At 43.3% G+C, this 23,627-nt stretch overlaps 1 protein-coding gene across 6 annotated transcripts in view; it reads left to right on the top strand.

The window, feature by feature from the left end:
• KMT2A (lysine methyltransferase 2A) overlaps positions 1–23,627 on the top strand; it is a 43,454-nt gene that overhangs the window by 2,623 nt on the left and 17,204 nt on the right. For 3 of the 6 annotated variants that reach the window (XM_015883849.2, XM_032449092.1, XM_015883853.2), the window contains exons 2-19: positions 6,955–7,024; positions 7,790–10,458; positions 11,712–11,889; positions 12,263–12,497; positions 13,960–14,024; positions 14,568–14,939; positions 15,555–15,628; positions 16,395–16,523; positions 17,365–17,478; positions 18,674–18,820; positions 19,079–19,174; positions 19,860–19,980; positions 20,754–20,867; positions 21,203–21,387; positions 21,650–21,823; positions 22,417–22,527; positions 22,754–22,827; positions 23,292–23,485. In XM_015883849.2, the coding sequence (XP_015739335.1) occupies positions 6,955–7,024; positions 7,790–10,458; positions 11,712–11,889; positions 12,263–12,497; positions 13,960–14,024; positions 14,568–14,939; positions 15,555–15,628; positions 16,395–16,523; positions 17,365–17,478; positions 18,674–18,820; positions 19,079–19,174; positions 19,860–19,980; positions 20,754–20,867; positions 21,203–21,387; positions 21,650–21,823; positions 22,417–22,527; positions 22,754–22,827; positions 23,292–23,485 (5,122 nt within the window). The remainder of the gene's footprint in view (positions 1–6,954; positions 7,025–7,789; positions 10,459–11,711; positions 11,890–12,262; positions 12,498–13,959; positions 14,025–14,567; positions 14,940–15,554; positions 15,629–16,394; positions 16,524–17,364; positions 17,479–18,673; positions 18,821–19,078; positions 19,175–19,859; positions 19,981–20,753; positions 20,868–21,202; positions 21,388–21,649; positions 21,824–22,416; positions 22,528–22,753; positions 22,828–23,291; positions 23,486–23,627) is intronic. The other 3 variants (XM_015883852.2, XM_015883851.2, XM_015883850.2) reach the window with 3 other exon arrangements.

Below are 23,627 nucleotides of genomic sequence, written 5' to 3'. Positions count from 1 at the left end.
TCACCTACTGAAGGCATTCATGCTGCTTGCTAGCATCCATTTTGGTTGGGTCCAAAACCTTCATGGTGGTTATACAGGTATATAGACCTAAGATATTCTTGCTCTGACACTGCAGTGTTTTCTTGTGTGTGCATTTGGTTCAGGTTGTCTTAAAGGCTGGTTTCTTTCCTTCATTGCTCCTATAAGAAGGTGCCTTTCCTTCTGTGATGCTCCAAGTATTTTAGCTTTGGATGTTCTTAACCACTGACTTGTTCTGTGTGTTGCAGTCATAGTGAAGAGCACAGCACCAGGAAGCCTAGGACAGACTCTTCTTTCGCACAGCACATGTTTCTGTATGGCAGGAGCAGAGGATGTGAGAAGAGCTCCAATTCACCTGAGCAATGAGTGTCTGGGTGCTGCCTGTGGTCTCTTGAGGAGAGCATGGCTGTGTGTTCATGGTGAGGTTCTGGTGCCTGCGTGGTACCTGGCTGTGGGTGCATCCATCTTCTAGTGAGGGGCTTCCATGAGTTCCCTCTCTGGGCTCGTTTTGCCCTTTGGTGATGCTGGCATCACTCACTATGGGGCTTTTTGTCCTCCCTGCACCACACCAGCTGAGATCACATTCTGTATCAGAAGTCAAACCTGGATGTTTAATCAATGTTTAGGTGACCGAAGTCACGTGGATGAGCTTGTGTTTTTAGGGACATCTATTTTGTAGGCTTCATTTCTATAATAAAGCTCTCAGTTCTGGGATGTCATGACATGCTCCCCAGGTTTCTGGTGGTGCTGTGTGTGTACTTCTGTTGTAGTTCAGTTTTTCATTGAGTTATATTGAAACCATTGAGCTTTAAGAGAGCAACATTGTGATACTCGATTTTGGCACAGCAGGAGCTGGCAGAGGGGATTTTTGCATAAGCAAAGCTCTCCCAGGTTGAAAACAGCGGTGCTCATAGCGAGTGTCATCCTTTCTGCTCGGTGGGAATGACACTTAAGTAATAAGGGGAATTTGTTTATGTTTTCTGCCCGTGTTCTGTTAAACGTGGTATAAAAGTGAAGGTGGTGTGTGGCTGTTGAATATCTGTTGGAACTGTCACTGCGAGCTCCCTCAGCATCACTGCAGTTTAATTGAAGCTTCAGGACATAAAAGCTGACAGTGTGTCGGATGTGTGCTGACAGTTTACTTCATAAATCTGCAGCACTTGGAAAGTTAAAGCTAAGTTGCAGAAACTCGAGATTGGAAACGGGATGTAATAGCAGCGATAGTGTCTCTAGCAGTGCTGCTGTAATTATACATGGATCATAATGTTTTATGGAGTGAATGGTAGAGCCTTTGATGGTGGCTGATGGCTGGCTTGGTTTGTGATGTGCCACAGCGTGTGTGGGGAGGGGTGGCTTCTGTGTCAGCCAGCTCAAGTATGGATAACTTGTTTCCTCTATGAGCATCACAGTTCTGTCTGCATTGGGATTTCCCTTCATAGTTAGTGCTGAATAGTTACTGCAGAGCTGGGAAGCACGGGTCTGCTACAGTTAGTGTTATTAGTGACTGTGAGTTGGGGCACAACTGTTTCCAGGTATCGATATAAAGCAAAAGGCCTGAAGATGAAGGTGGGACAGATTGCAGCCTGAGAGCTGTGCTCTCCTTCACGCTTTCCTTTCCTTTCTGAAGGGTTAGGAAATCATTGTCAGAAGTGTGAAAACAAGAGTATGGTTTTTAACCACCCTGTTTCTGAAGTTCAGTCAGCATTAGCGAGTACTCAGAACCCTCACAGTATCGGTTCTGTCAGGTTTTTTAGAGGACAGCAATTTGGATTTCCCCATGAGAAGCTGTTTTCAATGCAGTGATACTCACTGCTCCGGGGGTTTCTTGGTGCTGGAAAACTCAGAGGGCAGATGTTTGCAGGAGTATCTCTTGCTGCCTTTTGTTGTACTGTAATCAAAGTGCTGAACTGCAGCTTTTACTGTACCGCAGGCGAAGGAAATGAGAGGAAGCTCTCTAACTCTGAGTCAGTTGTTCATCTCCCAGCCCCTTTAGCTGCCTTTCAGGTGCTTCCCAGCTGAAGCAGCGTCCTCCTGACCTGTTGAATGCATAGGAGACCACTTGTAGCTTCCAAGAGCAAGCGGTTGCTTCTCTCCTGTGCCTGCACACAGGGGAACATGCTGCTTCTCTCTTGGCCTCTTCTATTAGAGCACCTGAGTATAACATACCTGCCATGTATTGGATGGCATCCTGATATCAACCAACCCTTGACTGCAAAACCATCAGATCAGGAGGCTAAAGGGTGAGTAGAGAGAATCACCATGCAGTGCTAATCTTGCTTTTTCCTTCCAGCATTAGTGGCTGCTGAGGATGGTGATGGAGAGAAACGTATCTTGCAAGTTGTCCAGTTGTGTTTTACTGACAGCACTGAAGGGTCAGCCCACACTTCAGCCTTGTGCACACTGACAGCTCTTGGGCATGAAGTTATAGAGATGCTGTAAAAGGTCTGGCAGGAAGGTGTGCTGTTTGCACCGAGCGAAGCAAGAAAGCAAAAGAAATACTTTGTAATACTTTTGTGCCTCGTTAGGTGGCATGCATTTCTTGAGGAGTGAAAGATGAGTCATTGTTATTGAAGATAATTTTTTTTCTTATCCTTTGATACAGCAACTACAGAGCATAGCTGTGTGTGTGCAGAAGTGTCAGAAGCACTTCAGGCCATGTTTTGGTGTCTGGGCAGCGTGCTGAGCTGCGTCTGCTTTTATTTAACCACAGCTTTGCAGTTCTTTCCATCTCTCAGTTGTGGAAGTTCAGCTGAAGCATTGCTTCCTAAGTGTTAGTTGTAGAGCACAGTGCCAGTGCTCTGTGAGCTGCAGACTGAGGCTCTGCTGTTGCCTTTCTCTTGCTGGATGCAAGTTGAACTTCTCTACACAATAGTACAGCTGACCCTGAGTGGTGGTATTGCAAGTGAAACAAGAGCATTTCTCAACTGCTTTAAGTATTCCTACTGTGAATCACAAGTCTTCATATGGAGTATTGACTGATGGAGTCGTAGCTGGGCAGCACATGGGAACCGCCTGTGTTTTGTTTGTGGGCTGTTAGAATTGAGCCTGTTGCTTGTGGTTTGGGCCAAATAGTGACAGCCTGGCTGTGTTGTTCCCCCCTGCTGCTGGATATTGGGATTTTCCTAGCAAGCTGGCAGTGCTGATCAGTGCACCCTGGGAGACTGTTGCAGTGGGTTGCTCTGTGTGATTCTCCAAGCATCTCCCAGCACTACCAGGGGGTCCACCTGCCACAGAGCAATGAGTGCCCCCAGAGTTGGGCTCTAGGGCTGCTCATTGCTGCCCTCTGAGGATGCCCGTTGCGTTGGAAGGAGGCCCTGAGACACAGTGCTGTAGTTACCAAGCATGCTGCTGAATGAGCTGCTAAAAATAGCTCCTCTCTTTCCAAGAAGATGAGGTGCTGCAGAGCTGGGGCCAAAACCAGAATGGTGAGTAGGAGGAGAAGCGAGGCAAGGTTCAGATAGCTCTGCTTTTAAGCAATACAAGAGGTTTGGGTTTAGTGATTCTGACATCATCGATGAGAGACCTCTGCAGTTTGACAGGTCTGTGGTGGTTTGGGTTGTAGTATTACTCAGAGATCAGAAAACCAGTTCGTTCAGGACAGTTTTGTGTCTGTAGCTGGGTTTTCCTCTGAGATCTTCAATCAGAAGTTCCTTGAAAGGTCATTTTGCTCCTGAGTTCAAACAAGGATGTGTTTGGGACTTCCCTGTTCTTGCAGGAACCAGGTTACTTCAAGGGAAGACTCCACTCATCTGCTCACAACCTCGAGGTCTAACCTGGGCTGTGTGTTAAGTGTTGGGTGGGGAGGTGCATTGGAAGCTGGGCAGCCCCTGCATGCAGAGTTGTTTTGAGCCTTGCCCATGAGGTGAGCCTGTCCTCATCCCGTTACTTATAATCCCGGCTGACCTTTGTGTTGCATTATTCTTTCTCAGGTAAATGAGGCCATGTGCAAAACCGTTGTGGTTTTTAATCACTCTCCATCTGTCGTGTTTTATAGCAACTTTGGGGGAAAAAAAGAGGGGAGACTTCCTTCTTTATTTGTCTCCAAACTCAGTTTTGCCATAGGACTGACCGAGTGGATAACAGCCACATTAATGCATACTGGTACTTAGCAGCCTCCTCCATCATCGCTAATTTGGCTGAATTTACGTGACCTCCTTCTTACTTTGTGAGAATGACCACTCTGAGGTCAATGATACCCTCGTGAACATCACCGAACAAACCTGAATGGCGTATTGGACATGGTATTTCTGAGAATGGAGCCAAAGTAATTAATTTTTTGGAGAGCCTCTTCACTGTAGACAATTCTTGTGACTGCTTGGTAGGAAATAAGAGAGGATGATCATTCCCAGGGTACTGGGCTGAAGCCAGAGTTTATTTAACCCATTGCACTTGTCACTTAATGGTGGCCAGGTTCTGATTAGTGGACTGTCAGATAGTTGGTTTTTATCCTACTTACTTCATGGCCCCAGACTCCATGTATTTGATGAAAGGTTGTATGTTTCCAAGTTGTTTTGAGATGGCTGGGGCAGGATAGTAGCTCTGTGATATCTTATGAAGCTTCAGAATAGCAGGAATGGGGATTCTTATTGCAGAAACTGTGCGTGTTGCCTTGAATTTTCTCCACCTTTCCTCCCTGTGCGGTTGTAAGGAAGCTCTGACCTGGGTCAGACCGCAGGGAAGCAGATCTGAGCAGACTTCTTAGGGGAAGTAGAAGTGGTGCTCAAGTCTTTATTTCTTTCCATTAAGCTTATGGAAAGGTGGAGGGGGGAGGTCACAGACTTTCTTGGTGGGGCAAGATTTTGCTCATGTCTCATTTCTTTTTGTTCCATACGAAGAAGAAACCCCAACTTACACAACTGTACTTTCTGGGATTACTAACTTCCATGTAGGACAGGTTAGTGTGAGACATGAAGACATAATATTCCAGATGCTTTTGGTATTAAGAGCCTTAAAGGTGTGCTTTTCACACAGCAGCACTGTGGGTCCGGAGCTGCAGCTGTGAGCTCCCCTCGTTCTGCACTGTTTCTGCACAGCAAATGAATGAAGCACTGGGGGTTGTTTAATTGGAGCTGAGAGACTTGGAACTGAATTGCTTTATGGAAAGAAATCATTGCTATCTTTTACACCAAGTGGTCTTTAGGATTAATAGTTATTGTTAGCCTTCCTCTCAGCAAGGAGTTTAATTATTTTTTCCCTCAATTTAGCTCAGCAGCCCCCTTATGAAGCCTCCAAAGCCTGTAGCTGTCAGCTTGTTTCACATACATCCTCCACAGCTCCACACGTAGTCTGTCTTAGTGCTTGAAGAGGCAGATAAGATGTTGGGGGAACAGAGTGCAGACAAAATCCAGAGCAGGTCAGGTGGATGTGCAGGGAGCACTGCTGGCCTGGGAGTGGGAATGGGTGGTGTGGCTGTAATAATGGCTTGGACTTGTCCAGAGGGAGCACTGCAAACTGCGTGGGAGCATCGCTTTTGTGATCTGTTCTTGTAAAACAGAAGGACAAGGGAAGAAAGAATTTAAAGCTATTGTAGTGGGAGTGACAGTTACATTAACGGAGATGTAAGGGAAAAAAGGAAGGGAACTGAAAACCATTGGAAGTTCAGGGCCAAATGCCAATGACTGAACTTTGAGGGCGCTGTTTAGAGGAGAGATTGGGAATGATGGTTCAGGGGTTTGGTCTCCCAGATCAGCTCTGCTCTTGTGCTGCTCCCCATTAAACCTATAGGAGTCAGGGTAGCTCAGCTACCCAAGTGGAATTGGTGTATTTTAGGTTTGTATTTCCTAATACCTGAATGAATTTCGTATTCCTGGGCACGGTCATGCAGGTTACCAGCATGTGGTTCAATTTCTTTAAAACTAAACTGTTGTTTCAGCAGTCGAGGCTTTCTGATCATAAGTGAATTAGGTATTTAACATATAAAGCACAAGATGGGAAAGAAGCACTGTTTCAACATACTCTTGAATCAGCCCAGAGCTCAATTAAGCAGTTGTTGTTGTTGATTTGCGCTGCTGAAGGACTCCCCTTCCGTAGTATTGCACCTTTTTCCTTTCAGTATACTATTTTTCAAGTGCTTCCTCTCTCAGAGCTCATTGAAGACTCAAGTTGTTGCCATTAGAGCTGTGGAACCTTCCTAGTAGAACAAGAAGATACTTTCCAGCATGTAGCAAGGGTGCACAGGCGCTTAAAGAAGCAAGCAGCAAGTGGCAGAGGGAATTCAAGAATGGGGAACGTAATTGCTCGAGGTGAAATTGCACCAGGAAACACAGATCAGCATAAAAATAGAGTCACAAACATTGGTGGCACATCACGAGGATTTACATTTGCATACTCCATGAGAAAACAGACTTAACAAAGTGCCTTGAGCATTGCCTTGGGGTGTTGATTTGCTTTGCTGTATTGAAAGTGGCCATTTCACAATTCAGCAGCTTTTTGTAGCATGAGCCTTTTTGCCAGTTGTGATTCACCTTATGCTGGTGTTACTTCATTTGTTATCTGCACCTTATCTTACAGCACTTGTTGTAGTGTTTTTTGTTGTTGTTGTTTTTCCTGATTCTTTTTGGTTTCTGTTGTCACCATCAGGGTAAAGAGTAAACCATACTGGTTAGTGGTGTTTCCATATACTCAGTGCTGTTGCAGGGTGCCAGGGCTGTTGTAGAGAGAAGGATGCCTTCGGGATTGCTCCATCTTCATGTCAGCAGTTGGAATTCATTCCAGCCTGTTGCTCAGCTTGGAGGCCATTGGGTGGTAGAAGTGTTGGGGTGGGCTACATCTGGAGGCCTGCGGGGTTGGCAGAAGCCCTGAAATTGTGCTTTCCTTCCAGGGGCTGTGAGCACCTCTTTTGTGGGAGGAGGGGGAGGCTGCTCAGAGTGGGGGGCTGAAGGGAAGTAAAGGCCCTGCTGAAGTTCCCAAATGTTAATCCTCTTTTTTTTGTTGCAGGATGAACAGTTCCTAGGTTTTGGTTCAGATGAAGAAATCAAAGTACAAAGTCCCACCCGGTCCCCCACAGGTATGTTCAAGTAGCAGGAATGCATGCTGACTTCCTGTGCCCCTTTGTGATGCTGTTCTCATGTCTTTCCTGTTTCTTGTCTTAAATCTCATACACCATAAAGGGCATTGGATGGTCCTTGTAATCAGTTTAGTTTTGGGTGCTGTCTGTCACTGTGGTGTCTTTAGGTTTGATCTGTTCAAGAGGTAGGTTGAAATGACGATGGGTCTGAAAGCAAATGAGTGGTTTTGATTTAGGTTCTCATCAGTAATTGCTCTCGCCACAGTACTCTACTCATTCACCACAACACTGTACTGAATTAAGCCTTGCCAGTGAATTTTATTGTGGACAGCCTTGCTAATAGGGTATTTCACATGAAGAATGAAGTATGTAGTGAGAGCTATGTGAAGACCCAGAAGTGGAATAGCTGGGTTGGTGGGTGTGGATTGAGATGCACTGGTAGAGGTGAGTAATCAAGTCCCACGTGTCTGCTTGTTGATTGTAACTGGAGTCCTGAGTGCTAGATGTATTTCAAAGCTAAAACTAGGGGTTTTGTTTTCTTTTGTATTATTTTACTTAGAGATTTTGAAGAGATTATTTTGTGATGGGATTCTTAATCTATATATTAATAATTGCTATTTTTATTTCTTAAGGAACTGAGATGTTTTAGCAGCTTGTCCAGGTTATGTGATTTATACCGAGTAAATACCTTTGTGACCTGGACAATGCTGATCTGACACTCAGGGAAATTTAATGTGTACTCTGCTTTCTCTACTTCCCTCTCAGTTAAATCTAGTCCACGAAAACCTCGTGGGAGGCCCCGGAGCAGTTCTGACCGGAGTTCAGCTGTATTGTCAGACTCTTCATCAGTGTGTTCCCCTTCAAGCAAGTCTGAAACCACATCCATGGAGAAAGTAAAGAAGAAAGAACTGAAAAGTGGGGAAAAGAGGCGAGGAAGACCTCCAACACTTACTAGCGTAAAGTTCAAGTTGTCGCAAGTTAAGGACACATCAGATATTCAGAAGGGAAACAAAGAAGATAAAGAGAGTCTGAAAAAAATCAAAAGGTCACCGTCCACTACGTTTCAACAAGCAACTAAAATTAAGAAATTAAGAACTAGTAAACTCTCCCCACTAAAATCTAAATTTAAGCCTGGGGCAAAAATTCAGATAGGGAGGAAAAGTGTTCAAATTGTACGCAGGAGGGGAAGGCCGCCATCTTCTGAACGTTTGAAGACTTCCTCAAGCTTGGTCATAAATTCACAGCTGGAGAAACCCCAAAGGATACGTAAAGAAAAGGATGGCACACCGCCTCCTACGAAGGAAGAGAAGACTGCTGTCAGACAGAGTCCACGCAGGATTAAGCCTGTTAGGATCATACCTTCCACAAAAAGGACAGATGCAACGATCGCTAAGCAACTTCTGCAGAGGGCTAAGAAGGGGGCACAAAAAAAGATCGAGAAAGAAGCAGCCAAACTGCAGGGCCGAAAGGGGAGAACCCAGCTTAAAAACATCCGACAGTTCATCATGCCAGTTGTAAGCGCTATCTCTTCACGGATTATTAAAACACCCAAACGGTTCATTGAAGATGAAGACTACGACCCTCCTATTAAAATATCCCGACTAGAATCCACACCAAACAGCAGGTTCAGTGCTACGTCTTGTGGATCCAGTGAAAAATCCAGTGCTGCTTCTCAGCATTCATCTCAGATGTCTTCAGACTCCTCCCGGTCCAGTAGCCCAAGCGTCGATACGTCTACAGACTCTCAGGCTTCTGAGGAGATGCAGACGCTTTCCGAGGAACGAAGTAATACTCCAGAAGTTCACACACCTCTACCTGTTTCTCAGTCCCCTGAGGATGATAACGGCGACAGGAGAAACAGAAGGTTTTCGATAACAGAAAGGAGTTTTGGCCAGAGGACTGCTAAAAAGCTGTCAGCCTTGCCAAGTGTACCACAGCAGCAGTCCTCCTCCTCTCCTCCTCCCCCTCTGCTCACTCCTCCCCCACCACTACAACCTGCTTCCGGCATCTCAGACCACACTCCCTGGCTTATGCCTCCTACCATACCGTTAGCCTCACCCTTTCTTCCCACTTCTGCTGCACCAATGCAAGAGAAACGTAAATCAATTCTGCGAGAGCCAACGTTTAGGTGGACCTCTCTAAAGCATTCCAGGTCAGAACCACAGTACTTCTCATCAGCAAAATATGCCAAAGAGGGTCTTATTCGCAAACCAATATTTGATAACTTCAGACCCCCGCCGCTGACACCGGAGGACGTTGGCTTTGCGTCTGGCTTCTCGACGCCAGGTGCTACGGCTCCAGCACGTCTGTTTTCTCTTCATTCTGGAACAAGATTTGATATGCACAAGAGAAGTCCTCTTCTGAGAGCTCCGAGATTCACTCCAAGCGAGGCCCACTCCAGAATCTTTGAATCTGTAACTTTGCCCTCATCCGTTGGTCGAACCACTACGGGAACTTCTGCAACAGGTGTCTCTTCTAGGAAACGAAAGAGAAAAGTGTTTAGCCCTATCCGCTCAGAACCCAGATCTCCTTCGCACTCCATGAGGACAAGAAGTGGGAGACTTAGTACCTCTGACCTGACAACTCTCACCCCACAGTCTTCTGTCTCTTCCTCATTAACTAGCATTTCTGTTAGTTCTCTTGCCACTAGTGCCTTAAATTCAACTTTTACTTTTCCTTCCCATTCCCTAACACAGTCTGGGGAATCAGCAGAAAGAAGCCAGAGACAAAGGAAGCAGACTAGCACTCCAGCAGAGCCTTTCTCATCTAGTAGTCCTACTCCTCTCTTTCCTTGGTTCACAACAAGTCCCCAGACAGAGAGAGGCAGAAACAAAGACAGGGCAACAGAGGAACTGTCCAAAGATAAAGACGCTGATAAGAGTGTGGAGAAGGACAAGAGCAGAGAGAAAGACAGAGAGAGAGAGAAGGAGAACAAACGTGAGTCAAGGAAAGAGAAAAGGAGAAAAGGGTCAGAAATTCAGAGTAGCTCTGCTTTGTTTCCTGTAGGTAAAATGCCCAAAGAAAAAGTTGTCAGTGAAGATGTTGCAGCATCATCTTCTGCAAAAAAAACTGCCGGGCGGAGGAAGTCTACAGCAATAGATCCTGTGGCAGATGTTTCCACTGCTGCTCTGGTAGATACAACAGCCATCAAAACCAAAACATCCAAGAAAGGTAGAGGAGGGTTAGACAAATCAGATCTGGAACTCAGCCCTGCTGTGCCATCTTTGGAGAAGGAGAAAGCTCTGCGTCTCTCTACTCCTGCTTCAAGCACCGTTAAACATTCCGCTTCCTCCATCAGCTCTATGTTGGCTCAAGCAGACAAACTGCCAATGACTGACAAAAGGGTAGCCAGCCTTCTGAAAAAAGCAAAAGCCCAGCTGTACAAGATCGAGAAGAGCAAGTCCCTCAAGCAAGCAGATCAGCCAAAAGCACAGGTATTTTTGTCCTTTTTTTGTGTGTATATGTTGTTTTGTTGTTATTTTTTTTTTTGCTAGGGTCCATCTTGTTTGGAATGCTCAGTGAAAATCACGAGCAGCTTTCATACCCTGAGCGTGAAGAATTAACATGCCAGGCTAAGAAGCTGTTAGTGCAACAGATGGTAAGGGATCCAAAAATGAGAAGGCATGGGCAGAAGTTGAGGGGGAGAGAAAGCTGCTGTGTACTCAGCTCAGGGGAGCTGGGTGCAGATTTGGCCAGCAGTACAATGGAGCTTGTTATTAGATTTCTCTGTACGCATCTAAGCAAAGTGAACATCAAGGGTAATATGCATTTTTAAAAGCGTAGTTCTAACAGACTGCAGTCTTTCTGAAGGTGAAGTTTATCTTGTTCTCTCTTCTGTAACTGTTTCATATGATGATCTGGTCTGTTACTTATGGGCAGAAGCAAAATCCATTGGGATTTTGCGTCTGGCTGAAGAACTGCTTCCTACTGCTTTCTCAACATTTGCCCCACCACAAACCCTCCCTGCAGTCTATTTAGCTATCAAAAAGGTAGGTGTTACATGATAGTAATACCTTTCCACAGAATATTTCCTTTTTATTTAAACTATTACTTTCCCTGATAATGTTAATGTTAGAAATTTTTAGTGCTTCTCTTTTGTCTCAATATGAAAATGTATGTGCCTGGCATGCTTACATTAGGAAACCCAGACCCTTGCAATTAATTGTTTGGGGGAGTTCTTTTATTAGGATACATCTCAGAATGTTGCATTGAAAACATGGAAAATATCACTAAATTGCTGCATTTATCACCTCAGTAAACACAGTGCCCTCATCCTGGCAGCTCCAAAGCTGTCAAAGAGCCTGATTTAAACAGCTTGACTTTCTTCTGTCTTCTGCCAGATCAGTTTGTACCCAACGTTAGTCTGTTTATCCTGATTCCAGTCAACTCTGGATTTCTAATGCTATTGCTTTGATAACATATGGCTTCAGGAGTGAGTTTGCTTTTCAGTAACAGGTAGAATCTTTGTAAATCCAAACGAGCAAAACTTCTTTTGAATTATCTTCTCTTGGGTATCTGAGATTTAGAAGGCTGAGAGATTTTATTTTTACCACGGCTTTTACAAAATGCAAGCTAGGATATGCTTTAATTCTTCTTTGGTTATTTAGAAGTTTCCACTGCATGCATCACAGTCCCACTTTTGTACCTTTCTTAGGAACACTGTCTATTTTCATATCTTGAAATCCAGGGACAAGAGAGCGATTCATCAGAAACGTCAGTCCGAGGACCACGAATAAAGCATGTTTGCAGGAGAGCAGCTGTTGCCCTGGGCCGAAAGCGAGCGGTGTTTCCTGATGACATGCCCACTCTGAGTGCCTTACCGTGGGAAGAGCGAGAGAAGATACTGTCTTCCATGGGGAATGATGGTAAGGCTTCCAATTTTCACTTGTGGATTCATGGAAAGTCTGCTTTCGTTGACTAGTTGGGTTAATGACATCTTTCCGTTTGTATTAAATACAACTGAAATCACATCTGAACCTGTGAGGATGAAATCTTTGAGCAATTAAAATGCCACTAGGACAAGGTTAACCCTTTTAACCATCATTAATTTTACAGACATCTGTTATGTGCTGCACTTGAGGTCTGTTGAAGGCAGTGTGTGTGTGTGTATGGACCTTGTATATATGTGTGGCTCTGAAGATGAACTTAGATGTAATAGAATGGATTCCATGAGCTCATTAGACACTTCAGAAAGGTTATTTGACTTCTATGAATTCACAGAATTTTTTATCCTAATAGACAAATCATCAATAGCTGGCTCTGAAGAGGCTGAACCTCTTGCTCCACCTATCAAACCAATTAAGCCGGTAACCAGAAACAAGGCACAGCAAGAACCTCCAGTGAAGAAGGGCCGACGCTCGAGGCGTTGTGGGCAGTGCTCAGGCTGTCAGGTTCCAGAGGACTGTGGTGTCTGCACTAACTGTCTGGACAAACCCAAGTTTGGTGGGCGGAATATAAAGAAGCAGTGCTGCAAGTAAGTCTGAGTGTTTGAGAAACTGCTTGGCTAATCTGTGTATGGAGCAGGATAAGCACACCCACGCTCTGGGGTGGGAAACAACAGGCTTTGGATGAATTTGGCCCATGCTGAGGCTGGATCACTACAGGGATTTAAAAGCAATTTAATTTAGGAGTGTTGATCCTGATTGAAGGTGTGCTTTTCGTGAGCTCTTTCTGAAGTTCAGAAGACACTGTCACAGAAGCACTGAGAGCCATTTGAAATGAGACCAGTGACTTTCATTCAGCACTATGGATTATTCATAGAATCATAGAATGGCCTGGGTTGAAAGGGACCTCAAAGATCATCTAGTTTCAACCCCCCTGCCACAGGCAGGGTTGCCAGCCACTAGACCAGACTGCCCAGAGCCACATCCAGCCTGGCCTTGGATGTCTGCAGGGATGGGGCATCCACAACCTCCTTGGGCAACCTGTTCCAGTGCATCACCACCTTCTGAGTGAAAGATGATTATTGCAGGAATGAATGGCAATGTATGCAGATATATTTTACCTCTTGTTCTCCTAGAATGTGTTTATGGAGAGCTTCTTTTTTCCAAACGAAGTTTATCTCATGAATATACGCTTTGTATAACTAGGATGTCTCTGGATATCATTAGGAACTCCATTACTTAGTTTTCCCATCGTTGTATTCATATCACTTAGTCTGAACCTTCTGCTTTTTTAATTGCTGTATCAAATTGATTTTTCCAGACTAGATAATCTGTCTGAAAAGGCAGCAAATGAAGTGGTATCAGAAAGATTGTGATATAAAAGCTATTTATAAAGTGCAGCTCTGAGAATTGCTATAGGGTGCTCATCTGTGTGAAAGCAGTCAGCAGACTTCTGAACATAAGTAATTTAACTCCTAGCAGCTTTGCCCCGGCCTTGGGCTGGCTTTCAAAACCACTGACTTTGCTACAAGAATGAAGGCAGAAACAAAGACTGTTGCTCAGTATTTAGAAGACAGCGTGCATTAGACATGAGGAAAATAGGAACTGAATGCTTAAAAAATATTTGGTCGCACTTAATCCAATCCCACTCCATGGAAACAGAATATATATGTATTTTTTAATCTGAAATGGCCTGCTTGGGTTACATATAACCTACTGGTGAGTGTCTGATGTTGTTTTAGAGCTCTTAGAAGTATTCTGATACTTAACAAATTCCAGATTCTAAGAAATGGGATCGATGGGGTATTTACCAGTGAAGCAGTGTTTTATTATCTTCAAAACTGTGTAGGTGAGGGGGAAAGAAAATACAGGAAAATAAGATGCTTTTAAATGTTTCTGAAGAAGGAGAAAACAGTTTGGAGGAAGTTGGTGGATGCCTTGATGATGGTTTTCTTTCCTTTTTTGAATCATGTTGAATGTTTACAGAATACCTTCCTAATGTCTGCATTTTTCTTCTGATTTCTGATCGGGTGACGTGTTCTTTCTTTGCAGAATGAGGAAGTGTCAGAATCTACAGTGGATGCCTTCAAAAGCATATCTCCAGAAGCAAGCTAAAGGTAGGCTGAGAGGTTTGGCTCAAGTGCAGCATGAGAGAAACATTCATACCTTAAATTTTGCTCTTTGTGACTGCATACGACTGTAAAAGTTTAGTCTGAAACCAAATGCTAACAGGGAACCTGGCTGTTTTGTTGGTGTTGTGTGAAAGTTGTAGGAGAGATGCGAATACAGCAGGCAACTATAAACAGAGACAGCTATTATCTTTTTCAGCTTAGACTTGTAGTTTCTCCTCCTTCCCTCTGCACTTAAGCTCAGCCAGTTCTCAGAGGTTTGTTTCTTTGTTCCTAAGTGATATGAGGACTGATAAATCCCTTGGCACATCCTCGTCTCTGACATAAGCCTTAAGTGAGCCGTATGTACATTGTATGTGTTTTCTTAAATCCCTGCATCCTTGGCACTGGACCTCTGGAGGTTTGCATGTTATTGTCATGTTGGTCAGGATGCTGAACCTCCCTCAAGATACAGTTTTAATATGCACTCGAGTCATCTGAAATTGCACAGTTTTATATGTGTTGCTTTACTGATGCTTTTTTTCTTTCTAGCTGCAAAAAAGAAAGAGAAGAAATCCAAGACAAATGAAAAGAAAGAAAGTCAATCTGGAAAGAATCAATTGGACTCTGGACAGAAACCAACTCCTCCAACTGTTGTACCAAGAGAAGACAGTGCCGTAAAGAAGAGCAGCGAACCTGCTCGTAAACCTGTGGAGGAGAAGCACGAGGATGGGAATTCCTCTGTTCCCCCACCAGAGCCCAAACAGACCCCTGCATCTGGTGCCAGAAAGACTGGCAAACAGGCAGCCCAGCCAGTACAGCTCCCTCCATCTCAGCCACCGAGCTCAGGACCTTTGAAAAAGGAAGCACCAAAAGTTACCACTTCTGAGCCTAAGAAAAAGCAGCCTCCACAGCCAGAAATAGGTAAATGGGACTGTTTATCTTCAATATGTTTGAATCATGTTAAGTAACAGTATTAATGCTGCTAAAATCTGCTGGATTTTAAAACTGATAAGTGCTTTATGATCTGGTGAAATTAAAGCAAGTCATTTTGGTAATTTTGTTTAGAACTGGCTTCCTTTTATTGAACTGCGTAATTTATTGGGATGGGAAGAAAGATAAGTGACGACCTTTAATGTGATTTTTAGTTATACTGTCTTGAAGCGTATTTTCAATATTGTTAAGTTTACTGACAGTCTGAATGTTGAAACAACAGGAGCGTAATGTCTTAACACAAAAACATAGCCTAGCATTGCACATAGTACAGATCGGCGTGGACAGTGACCAGAAAGGCAGCTCCAGGACTTCTGTTGCTTTACACATGGAACACTTAAAGAGTTTGAGCAGACCAAGTTCGACTGGCCGTGCCTTGCAGACTGCCCCAGTCATAGCTGGTGATGTACAGTCACAAAGATGGTGGAAAAATTCCAGTCTAAAATTCATCTCTTTTTACACAGCTGTCTTTTTTTTTTTCCCTTCTCTTCTCTACAGGTTCCTGTTAGTTACTTGAAATACTCATAATTTTTCCCCCCTTCCTAGGCACAGAACAAAACAAACAGAAAAAAATTGCTCCCCGTCCAACTTTCCCTGTGAAACAGAAACCAAAAGAAAAGGTGAATACCGTTTTTTGTACACAGTCAATGAATTTCGAGAGCATCCATCTGTCTGTCTAGAAAGTAAAACTGTATTACTTAACCCTTCTGCAGATTTCTGTGTACTTGAAATACCTGTGGGAGTTCAGTTCTTCTCCTTTTCCTTTGAATGCTGATTTCAGACCGATCTAACTCGATTCCTAATGCTACTCAGGGTCTTTTATGGTATTTGAGAAGGAGGTTTTCAGTCTTGTCGATGAGAAACATGTAATTTCTTGTGAGTTTGAGCAAGCTGTACAAATGTTAGGCTTTACCTTGTGCCAGTATGTGGATGCCAATTTATCTGGCCTATGCCCATAATTCAGCTTAGGTGTTAATTTTCACTGAGATTTGTGTGTTGTGGGGTGGATGTTTGGTTCATCATTTAAAAAACAAAGCAACACTTAAATCTGAAAGGGAAATGTGTTGGTAATAATTACACCAAGAGTTGCCCCACTGGAACAAAGTAAAAAGATAGCACTGATCAGAGAGAATGACCCGATGGTGGGGGGAGAAGATGCGATAAATTGAATTAGAAATGCAATTGTTTATGGAGTGCTTTGGAAATGGATTGCAGAATGGTTACTTTCTTGCAACTTTTATACACCTGTTGATTCTGTGATGGTATGAGTAGGGTTTTTTTTTGGTGGTTGTTTTTTCTGGTACATAAATCATGTGCGGTGTTGAATTACTGTTGAAGTTTTGATGTCTGAGGTTGGGATTAATGCAGGCTCCTTTACTTGACTAGGAAAAGCCCCCTCCTATAAGCAAGCCAGAAAGCAGCACGCTGAATTTGCTCAGCACTTTGACTAATGGGAGCAGTTCCAAGCAAAAGCCACCTACAGATGGAGTCCACAGAATCCGAGTGGATTTCAAGGTAGAGGACAATATGTTTTAAGTATTTGAATATTAACTGACTCTAAACACTGGAAGTAGAGTCCCTCAAGAATGCTGACAGTGACTTCTAAGTTTGTGTGTCTGGTCCTGATCAGAGAGAACTGTAAATAGGAGCCAACCTGACTCGGTTAATCCTTAGAAGTTTGTTATGCCTTTTTTTTTTTTTTCCTTATAATTAGAGTACTGGATGAAGAGACACTTAAAGCTTTAAACCTTAACTCTCAATGTGAGGATGAGCAAGAATTTGAGGTTTATGAAGATTGATTCCATTAAGATGGAACTATAAAACCTTACCTTGGGTCAACAAGATTTGGGGAAAATGTTAGTAATTTGTAATTCACAGTATTTGGGGGATATCTGGGGGTTTTAACTGAGAAATCATGTACTATTTTGAACAGCGATGTTGAAATAATAAAAATCAATTATTTTCCTAATATTTTTTCAGTCATTTATATAAGTGTTAATAACGGGGGTTATAGTGAGACCTCGTAAGTGTTTTGATACAAATATGGATTTTTAATAAAGTTTAACTATTGTGAAATTTCGTTTTTAGTGATAAGCCATTGTGAAGAACTTTCTCATGCTTGTTAGGCTTGCTTTCTGGAGAGGGAAGGTTAGTGTTTGATTGAGCTCGCTTGGCAGGAGAAGCGCTGAGTTGTTCCTGTTCCAATATATAAGGTAGACCAAGGCAGAAGTTAAAACGATTTCTGTTTTAGAAACGCTTTATTGAAGGCACGGTGCATAAAGCAGCAATGTGAGCACTTTATACTGATGTTGTATTGCCTTGTTCTGCATGGTGATGTATCCTTTTGTACTTTCAGGAGGACTGTGAAGTGGAGAATGTTTGGGAGATGGGTGGGTTAGGCATCGTGACCTCGGTACCTATTACTCCCAGGGTGGTGTGTTTTCTCTGTGCCAGCAGTGGACATGTGGAGGTAAAGCATTGTGTTCTGCTGTTGATGACTTAATTACAGCACCATATTGTTACCAAAAAGAAAAGAAAGAAAGAAAGAAAAAAAAAAGCATAAGAACCGTAATCCAGAAGAGATTAAAATAATACCTGAAAACCTGTCCTTGCTAAACTTTGTCCCAAGATACTAAAGTGAAAAGCATACAAATTGTCTTTGAGGAGTTCTGTGGTGCTTAGTTTATACGTGAATGCTGTCAGCTGTAAGGAATGACGTTTTCAAGAGCCCCTGCATCTCTTCTAAAATGTAATTTGGGATCCCACAGCTGAGGTAAAGCAGGGAGTTTGCTTTCTCTTTGCTTGAAGCTAAGACATCTGCTCAGTAGTTTTGAAGTGGTGTTAGGCAGTGTTGATTTTCCCTAGGGTGCCCCTGTCTCCAAAGAGTTGCAGATTGTTGCTGAAATGTGACTGGTGAGGTTTTGGTGCTGCATAAACACCTGAATTTAGGCTTGAGTTTTGGTAAATGCATTTCCAGGACAAAGTAGATGTCTTCTCAGTGTTTTCAGCCCAGACATCCTGGGAAGGTGATGGTAGCACTCTAGAAAATGCTCGAGTATGAGGAGCAAACAATACTTGAGGGAAATGGGGTTAAGTTCTGCGTGTGGACATCAGTGTATTTGAAGATTACAAGGGTCCAGTGGCACGTGGAGCCAATCCCCTTCTCTGTCAGGTTGCTCAGGTGAACCATTCTTCTGTCCTGTTTGAGCCTGCAGTGTTTATGCCCCGAGGACTGTTCTTTTTTAGGATGTCCAGCCTTGCAGAGGATACTTAGAGCTTTCCAATGATCCCTCTAAGCTAAACAGAGGGAAAGATGTCTATCTGCTCCATGTGTCCCTTCCTTCTCTGCTAAATGTGTCTTCAGTTCTGTTGGCTTGTGTTGCAGCGAGGGAGGGAAGTCCTGAAGAGGCCTTTAGGCCTTTACCAACGCTCAGAACTTGTAGACAAAAGGTATCAGACTCCTGTTTGCTGCTAGATGCATAATCTAGATAGACAGGCATATATTTAGGTGCTCCGAAGTACACACACCATTTCCCCAGTGAAATATACCAATAGATGGCCTTGTTCTGTTAGTTGTAAAGCAGGATTCAAAGTAGTTTGGAGTGCGAGCGGGAATTCAGGAAAGCTTTTGACTTGCTAAAACCTCCCTCTCCCCCCCCTTGCAGTTTGTGTATTGTCAGGTCTGTTGTGAGCCTTTCCACAAGTTCTGCTTAGAGGAGAGCGAGCGGCCCCTGGAGGACCAGCTGGAAAACTGGTGTTGCCGTCGCTGCAAGTTCTGCCACGTGTGTGGGAGACAGCACCAGGCCACCAAGGTACCCCCGACCTCCGGGCAACCCAGCCAGCCTTCCCTGTGCTGCTCCTCGAGCTCTGCTTGCTCTAACCCTCAGCTGGGAACCGGGACAGCAGGTGGTGGAGCGCTGCCTCATGTGGTTGTGGACTTAGCTCAAGTCGCTTAGTTGCAACTTCCTCCTACTGCTCTGAATAAGAGATTAAATGTACAATGAAAATGTCCAGAATTTTGCATTCTTTTTAGCATCTTTTTCCAATACTTTCTCCCATTATTCTTGTAGCAGCTGCTGGAGTGTAACAAGTGCCGAAACAGCTATCACCCTGAGTGCCTGGGCCCAAACTACCCAACCAAACCCACCAAGAAAAAGAAAGTTTGGGTGAGGTTTTTTCACATTTCTTCTTCGGTTAATTCCCCTGTTAACTGATCGTAACGTTGTGGGCCAAAGCATTCACTTAGCAGTGTGTGGAAGGTACCTGTTGCATTGGCAGGTACGCTTGAGGATAGCTTTCTCACTGAGGCGGGTTGCTGCTTAAGCAGGTGGGGTTCGTATGAGAAGGATTTTGAAGGTTTTACACCGTTTTCACTTGGGATCACTCTTCTGATTGTAGTCTCAGAAGGTAGAAGAAGTTTGTAAGAATGGAAGCAGTGATGTCATGAACACACCTAGCGCTGAAGCTTTGCCTATTAGTGTATTTAATGCTAGTTGTTTTTAAGTGCTTCTTCTACATTGTATTCAAAGCTGGAAAACTGATAAAATATAGTGTTGTATTTTAAGTGGAAGAAATGCTACAACTACGTAGGCTTTATGTGAAGGGAAAGGTGATATTTTCTCAAGTGTAAATATGAAATGTTATTTTATTTCTGCTTTTCTGGAATTAGCACCATCTCACTGTAAGGGGAGGGAGCTCTTTTCTAAGTAGTGGGAGACCTGGTGTTTGAAACTCATTCTGTTGTGTAAGCTTTCAGCTCTCACAAAGGAATAAAACCATTAAATTCATTATTAGAACAAAGGAACAGAAGCCCCTGGATGAAAGCAAATAACAAACGCATCCTTCTTCCAGATATGTACCAAATGTGTTCGCTGCAAGAGCTGTGGATCCACAACGCCAGGCAAAGGGTGGGATGCACAGTGGTCTCATGACTTCTCACTGTGTCATGATTGTGCCAAACTCTTTGCTAAAGGTACGTAAAGTTGTAATTGTTAATGGTAAGTACCTTCTCAGATGCTGTTTTTAATGAGATGGTGCAAGTGTTAGTTAAAATGAAGGCCTGATGAGCTTGCCAGTGGTACAAACAGGAATGAAACTTGGTGTCAGGGTCAAGAAGCAGAGCATAGTTTGAAAGCTATGTTCGTGAGCTTCACAGTGCATAGCAAAAGTCACTACTGTACTGTTACATTGGGAAAGTATGAGACTTCAAAAATTAAGTTCCATACCATAGAAAGGGAATTACAGACCTGCTGGTTCAGGGCTTCAAGTAGCTCATGAGAAAAAAGATGTTTTGAAGGTCTCCTGTCTTAAAAGCAGCACGTTTCCTATTGTAAAATAACAGTTTGTTCTTGTGTTAGTTATGAGGCTTTTAAACCTAGGAGAGATCACTCCAGGGAGAAATCTTGAGTGTCCCTCCTACATTTTTGCCTGTGTCATTCTTGTCATTTTCGTTCTACTCTGTAAAGCTGATTCACTTAATCTCATTGTCCCACATGCCTCCCCCCAGAAAAAAAACCAAACACAACATCCCCACAAAAAAAGGATAACTGGTCTTTCAAGCAGGTTATTTTTGTGGCCATCATCTTCAGTGCTGTAAAAGTAGATGTAATTGTATTGGCAGCTTACGAGTGGGAGGTTTCAGAGAGCTTCTTTCTTAGCACACTAGTAAGTAACCATCTAGCCTTTAAGGTTTGTGTAGCAGTTGAACCTCTGATTAAAAACGTATCTCTCATTATTTGTTTGCAGGGAATTTTTGTCCCCTCTGTGACAAATGCTACGATGATGATGACTATGAGAGTAAGATGATGCAGTGTGGAAAATGTGACCGCTGGGTACACTCCAAATGTGAAAACCTTTCTGGTAAGGCAAACTCTTATCTCTTCAGCCCCTAAGAGCATAAGGCAGCAGCAAACGAGTCCATAATGGGAACGCTTTGGTCTTTCTCCTTGAGTGTTGCATTAGCACTCTCACTTGTCATCTGCTTGAGAAATACCTAACTAACGTCAGCGATAACCTGAAAGCTTAGGTCTTATTTCAAATGCAGTATGAATGAGTTACACAAGATGCTTTAGTTGTATAAAGGGTATCTGATGTAAACAGTATGTGCTGTATACAGGGTAAGGCTTTTCCGCACGTCTGTTCTTGACTAAATTAGTTCAGGTTGTTATTTTCTTTTTCTTTTTATCCATCTCCAGATGAAATGTATGAGATACTCTCTAACTTGCCTGAGAGTGTAGCATACACCTGCATTAACTGTACAGAACAGCACCCTGCAGAATGGCGTCTTGCACTGGAAAAGGAGTTGCAGGTTTCTTTAAAACAGGTTTTAACAGCCCTGTTGAATTCTAGAACTACCAGCCACTTGCTGCGTTACAGACAGGTAAGCTGAAGCCTGAAACGTATTCGGAAATAAGACTTTTGAAAAATGAGTTTGATCCTTATAGGTGGTCACTGCTCTGCCACGTGCCTTACTGATCAACTGCAGAAAGCTGTTATTTTTGTCCTTCTGTTCTGGACAGGAATTCCAAACTTGAGTCTCTTTCATGTTAATGGGTATCTCTGTGCTTATGAATGGGCAAGGGAGTATGTCATGAGCAGCATCCGCACTTCAGTGGCTAATATCTTTTTCTTGGTATTGACAGGCAGCGAAACCACCTGATTTAAATCCTGAGACGGAGGAGAGTATCCCATCGAGAAGCTCTCCAGAAGGTCCTGATCCTCCTGTCCTGACAGAAGTCAGTAAACAAGAGGAGCAGCAGCCTCTGGATATGGAAGGAGTGAAAAGAAAAATGGATCAAGGAGGTTATGTTTCTGTGGTATGTCAGAGTGCTCCATTCTATTAATAGGTCCTATGAACTGCTTAATGACCTGTGGTATTTATAACTGAGCATGCTTAAGCCTTTTCTTAATGAACAAGAAAACAGGCTAATATACTGCTAAAAATAATTCTTTCTGGCACTCATGTTAGTGTTGGCCCAAAGACATGTAATTTACACTGTTGTATGCCTCTCTTTAATGGGCAGCGATGCTTGGTTAAACTGCTTTTGCTCTTAGTTATTTATGTTCATGGAACAGGATAGGTCATCCTTTATCTGCAGATCCTAGCAAGATTTTGGCCAAATGCCGGTGAAATAGCTAATGTAGTAGATGTGAAGTGTGTCAGCAGCCAGGTCCTGCTTAAAGAAAGGAGGGGAAAGATGATGGTTTCATTTGCACAGCCATTCTGCAAGCCAGTTTGCAAATACGCAGAGCTGCTTGCTTCTTTACAGCCAAATTCAGGCAGAATTCAATGTTCTGGTTCAGTCGTTTTGTCACCTGGAAGTTCACTTGATGCCTTAAAAGTGAATGAGTGATGTAGCTGTACAGAAGATAATCCTGCTGATCAAACAGTGCTGTGTTTTTCTTGCAGTTGGATTTTAGTGATGATATTGTGAAGATAATTCAAGCAGCAATTAATTCCGATGGAGGGCAGCCAGAAATTAAAAAAGCCAATAGCATGGTCAAGTCCTTCTTTATTCGGGTGAGTGGGCCTACAGATATTTTCAAGTCTCCTTTGTATCACACAGCTGTTTGTAGCTGTTGGAATCCAAAATGTCCATCATGCACATTTCTAAGAAGAAAATAATAACTTGTCAGTTGTTAGTGTTACTGAAATCTCTCTGGTTTCATAGTAGATCTTGGCTAAGTTTCTTTGGGTTTTTAGGTGCACTGGATAAGATTTCTAATGGAATGTTGTTTTCTTTCAGCAAATGGAGCGTGTTTTTCCATGGTTTAGTGTAAAGAAGTCCAGATTTTGGGAGCCAAATAAAGTAACAAGCAAGTAAGTAGTTGTCCTGTGTCTGACTGTGATACTGTGTGTGGTTTGCCAGCTGTCCAAGCAAAAAGTATTAAGAGAGCCTGTTTGTGAGGTTGGCTTCTTAATGATAATTATGGTGTTGTTTTTAAGAAGTAATCACATTGCCATTTTGTTTTATATACATGTCACTGTTCTGAAGCAGGGAAATCAAAAGTGTTACTTAGAACTAAGTGTGTTGTGTGTTGGATTATCAGTCATCTCCTTTCTTACCTTGACCCTTCTGCATCTGTTTTCCTCCAAAGAAACACAGCTATGTCACAAACTTTAAATGATAAGTGATTGATCTTAGCCTTTGTGAGAGCATGTTTAGACCGAAGGTGGTAATTAAATGAGCTGATACGGTATATTGAATGTCTGTAGTGCTTGCATACAGTGCAGAAGTTCATCTGGTGCAGCCAGGTCTAATGGCTGATTCCTTTTGTCTTCAGCAGTGGTATGCTGCCAAATGCAGTGCTCCCTCCTTCCCTTGATCACAATTATGCTCAGTGGCAGGAGCGTGAAGAGAACAACCACACTGTACAGCCTCCTCTGATGAAGAAAATCATCCCAGCTCCAAAACCCAAAGGGCCTGGAGAGCCGGATTCACCTACTCCTCTACATCCTCCTACACCACCTATCTCTGGTGAGAAAATAGATTGCAGAACCATTAGCCCCAAACTCAAAGTGCTTCACTTTGAGCCCTCTATTCATAGGGAGGGTGGTATTAGTTCTTCATGTGATTGAGGAATTCTGGAGACCCGTGTGACCTGAAATCACTCAGAGAC

Source organism: Coturnix japonica, chromosome 24 (assembly GCF_001577835.2).
Source record: "Coturnix japonica isolate 7356 chromosome 24, Coturnix japonica 2.1, whole genome shotgun sequence".
In the NCBI taxonomy this organism is placed as follows: Eukaryota; Metazoa; Chordata; class Aves; order Galliformes; family Phasianidae; genus Coturnix; species Coturnix japonica.
This window is presented reverse-complemented; position numbering and strand designations above follow the sequence as displayed.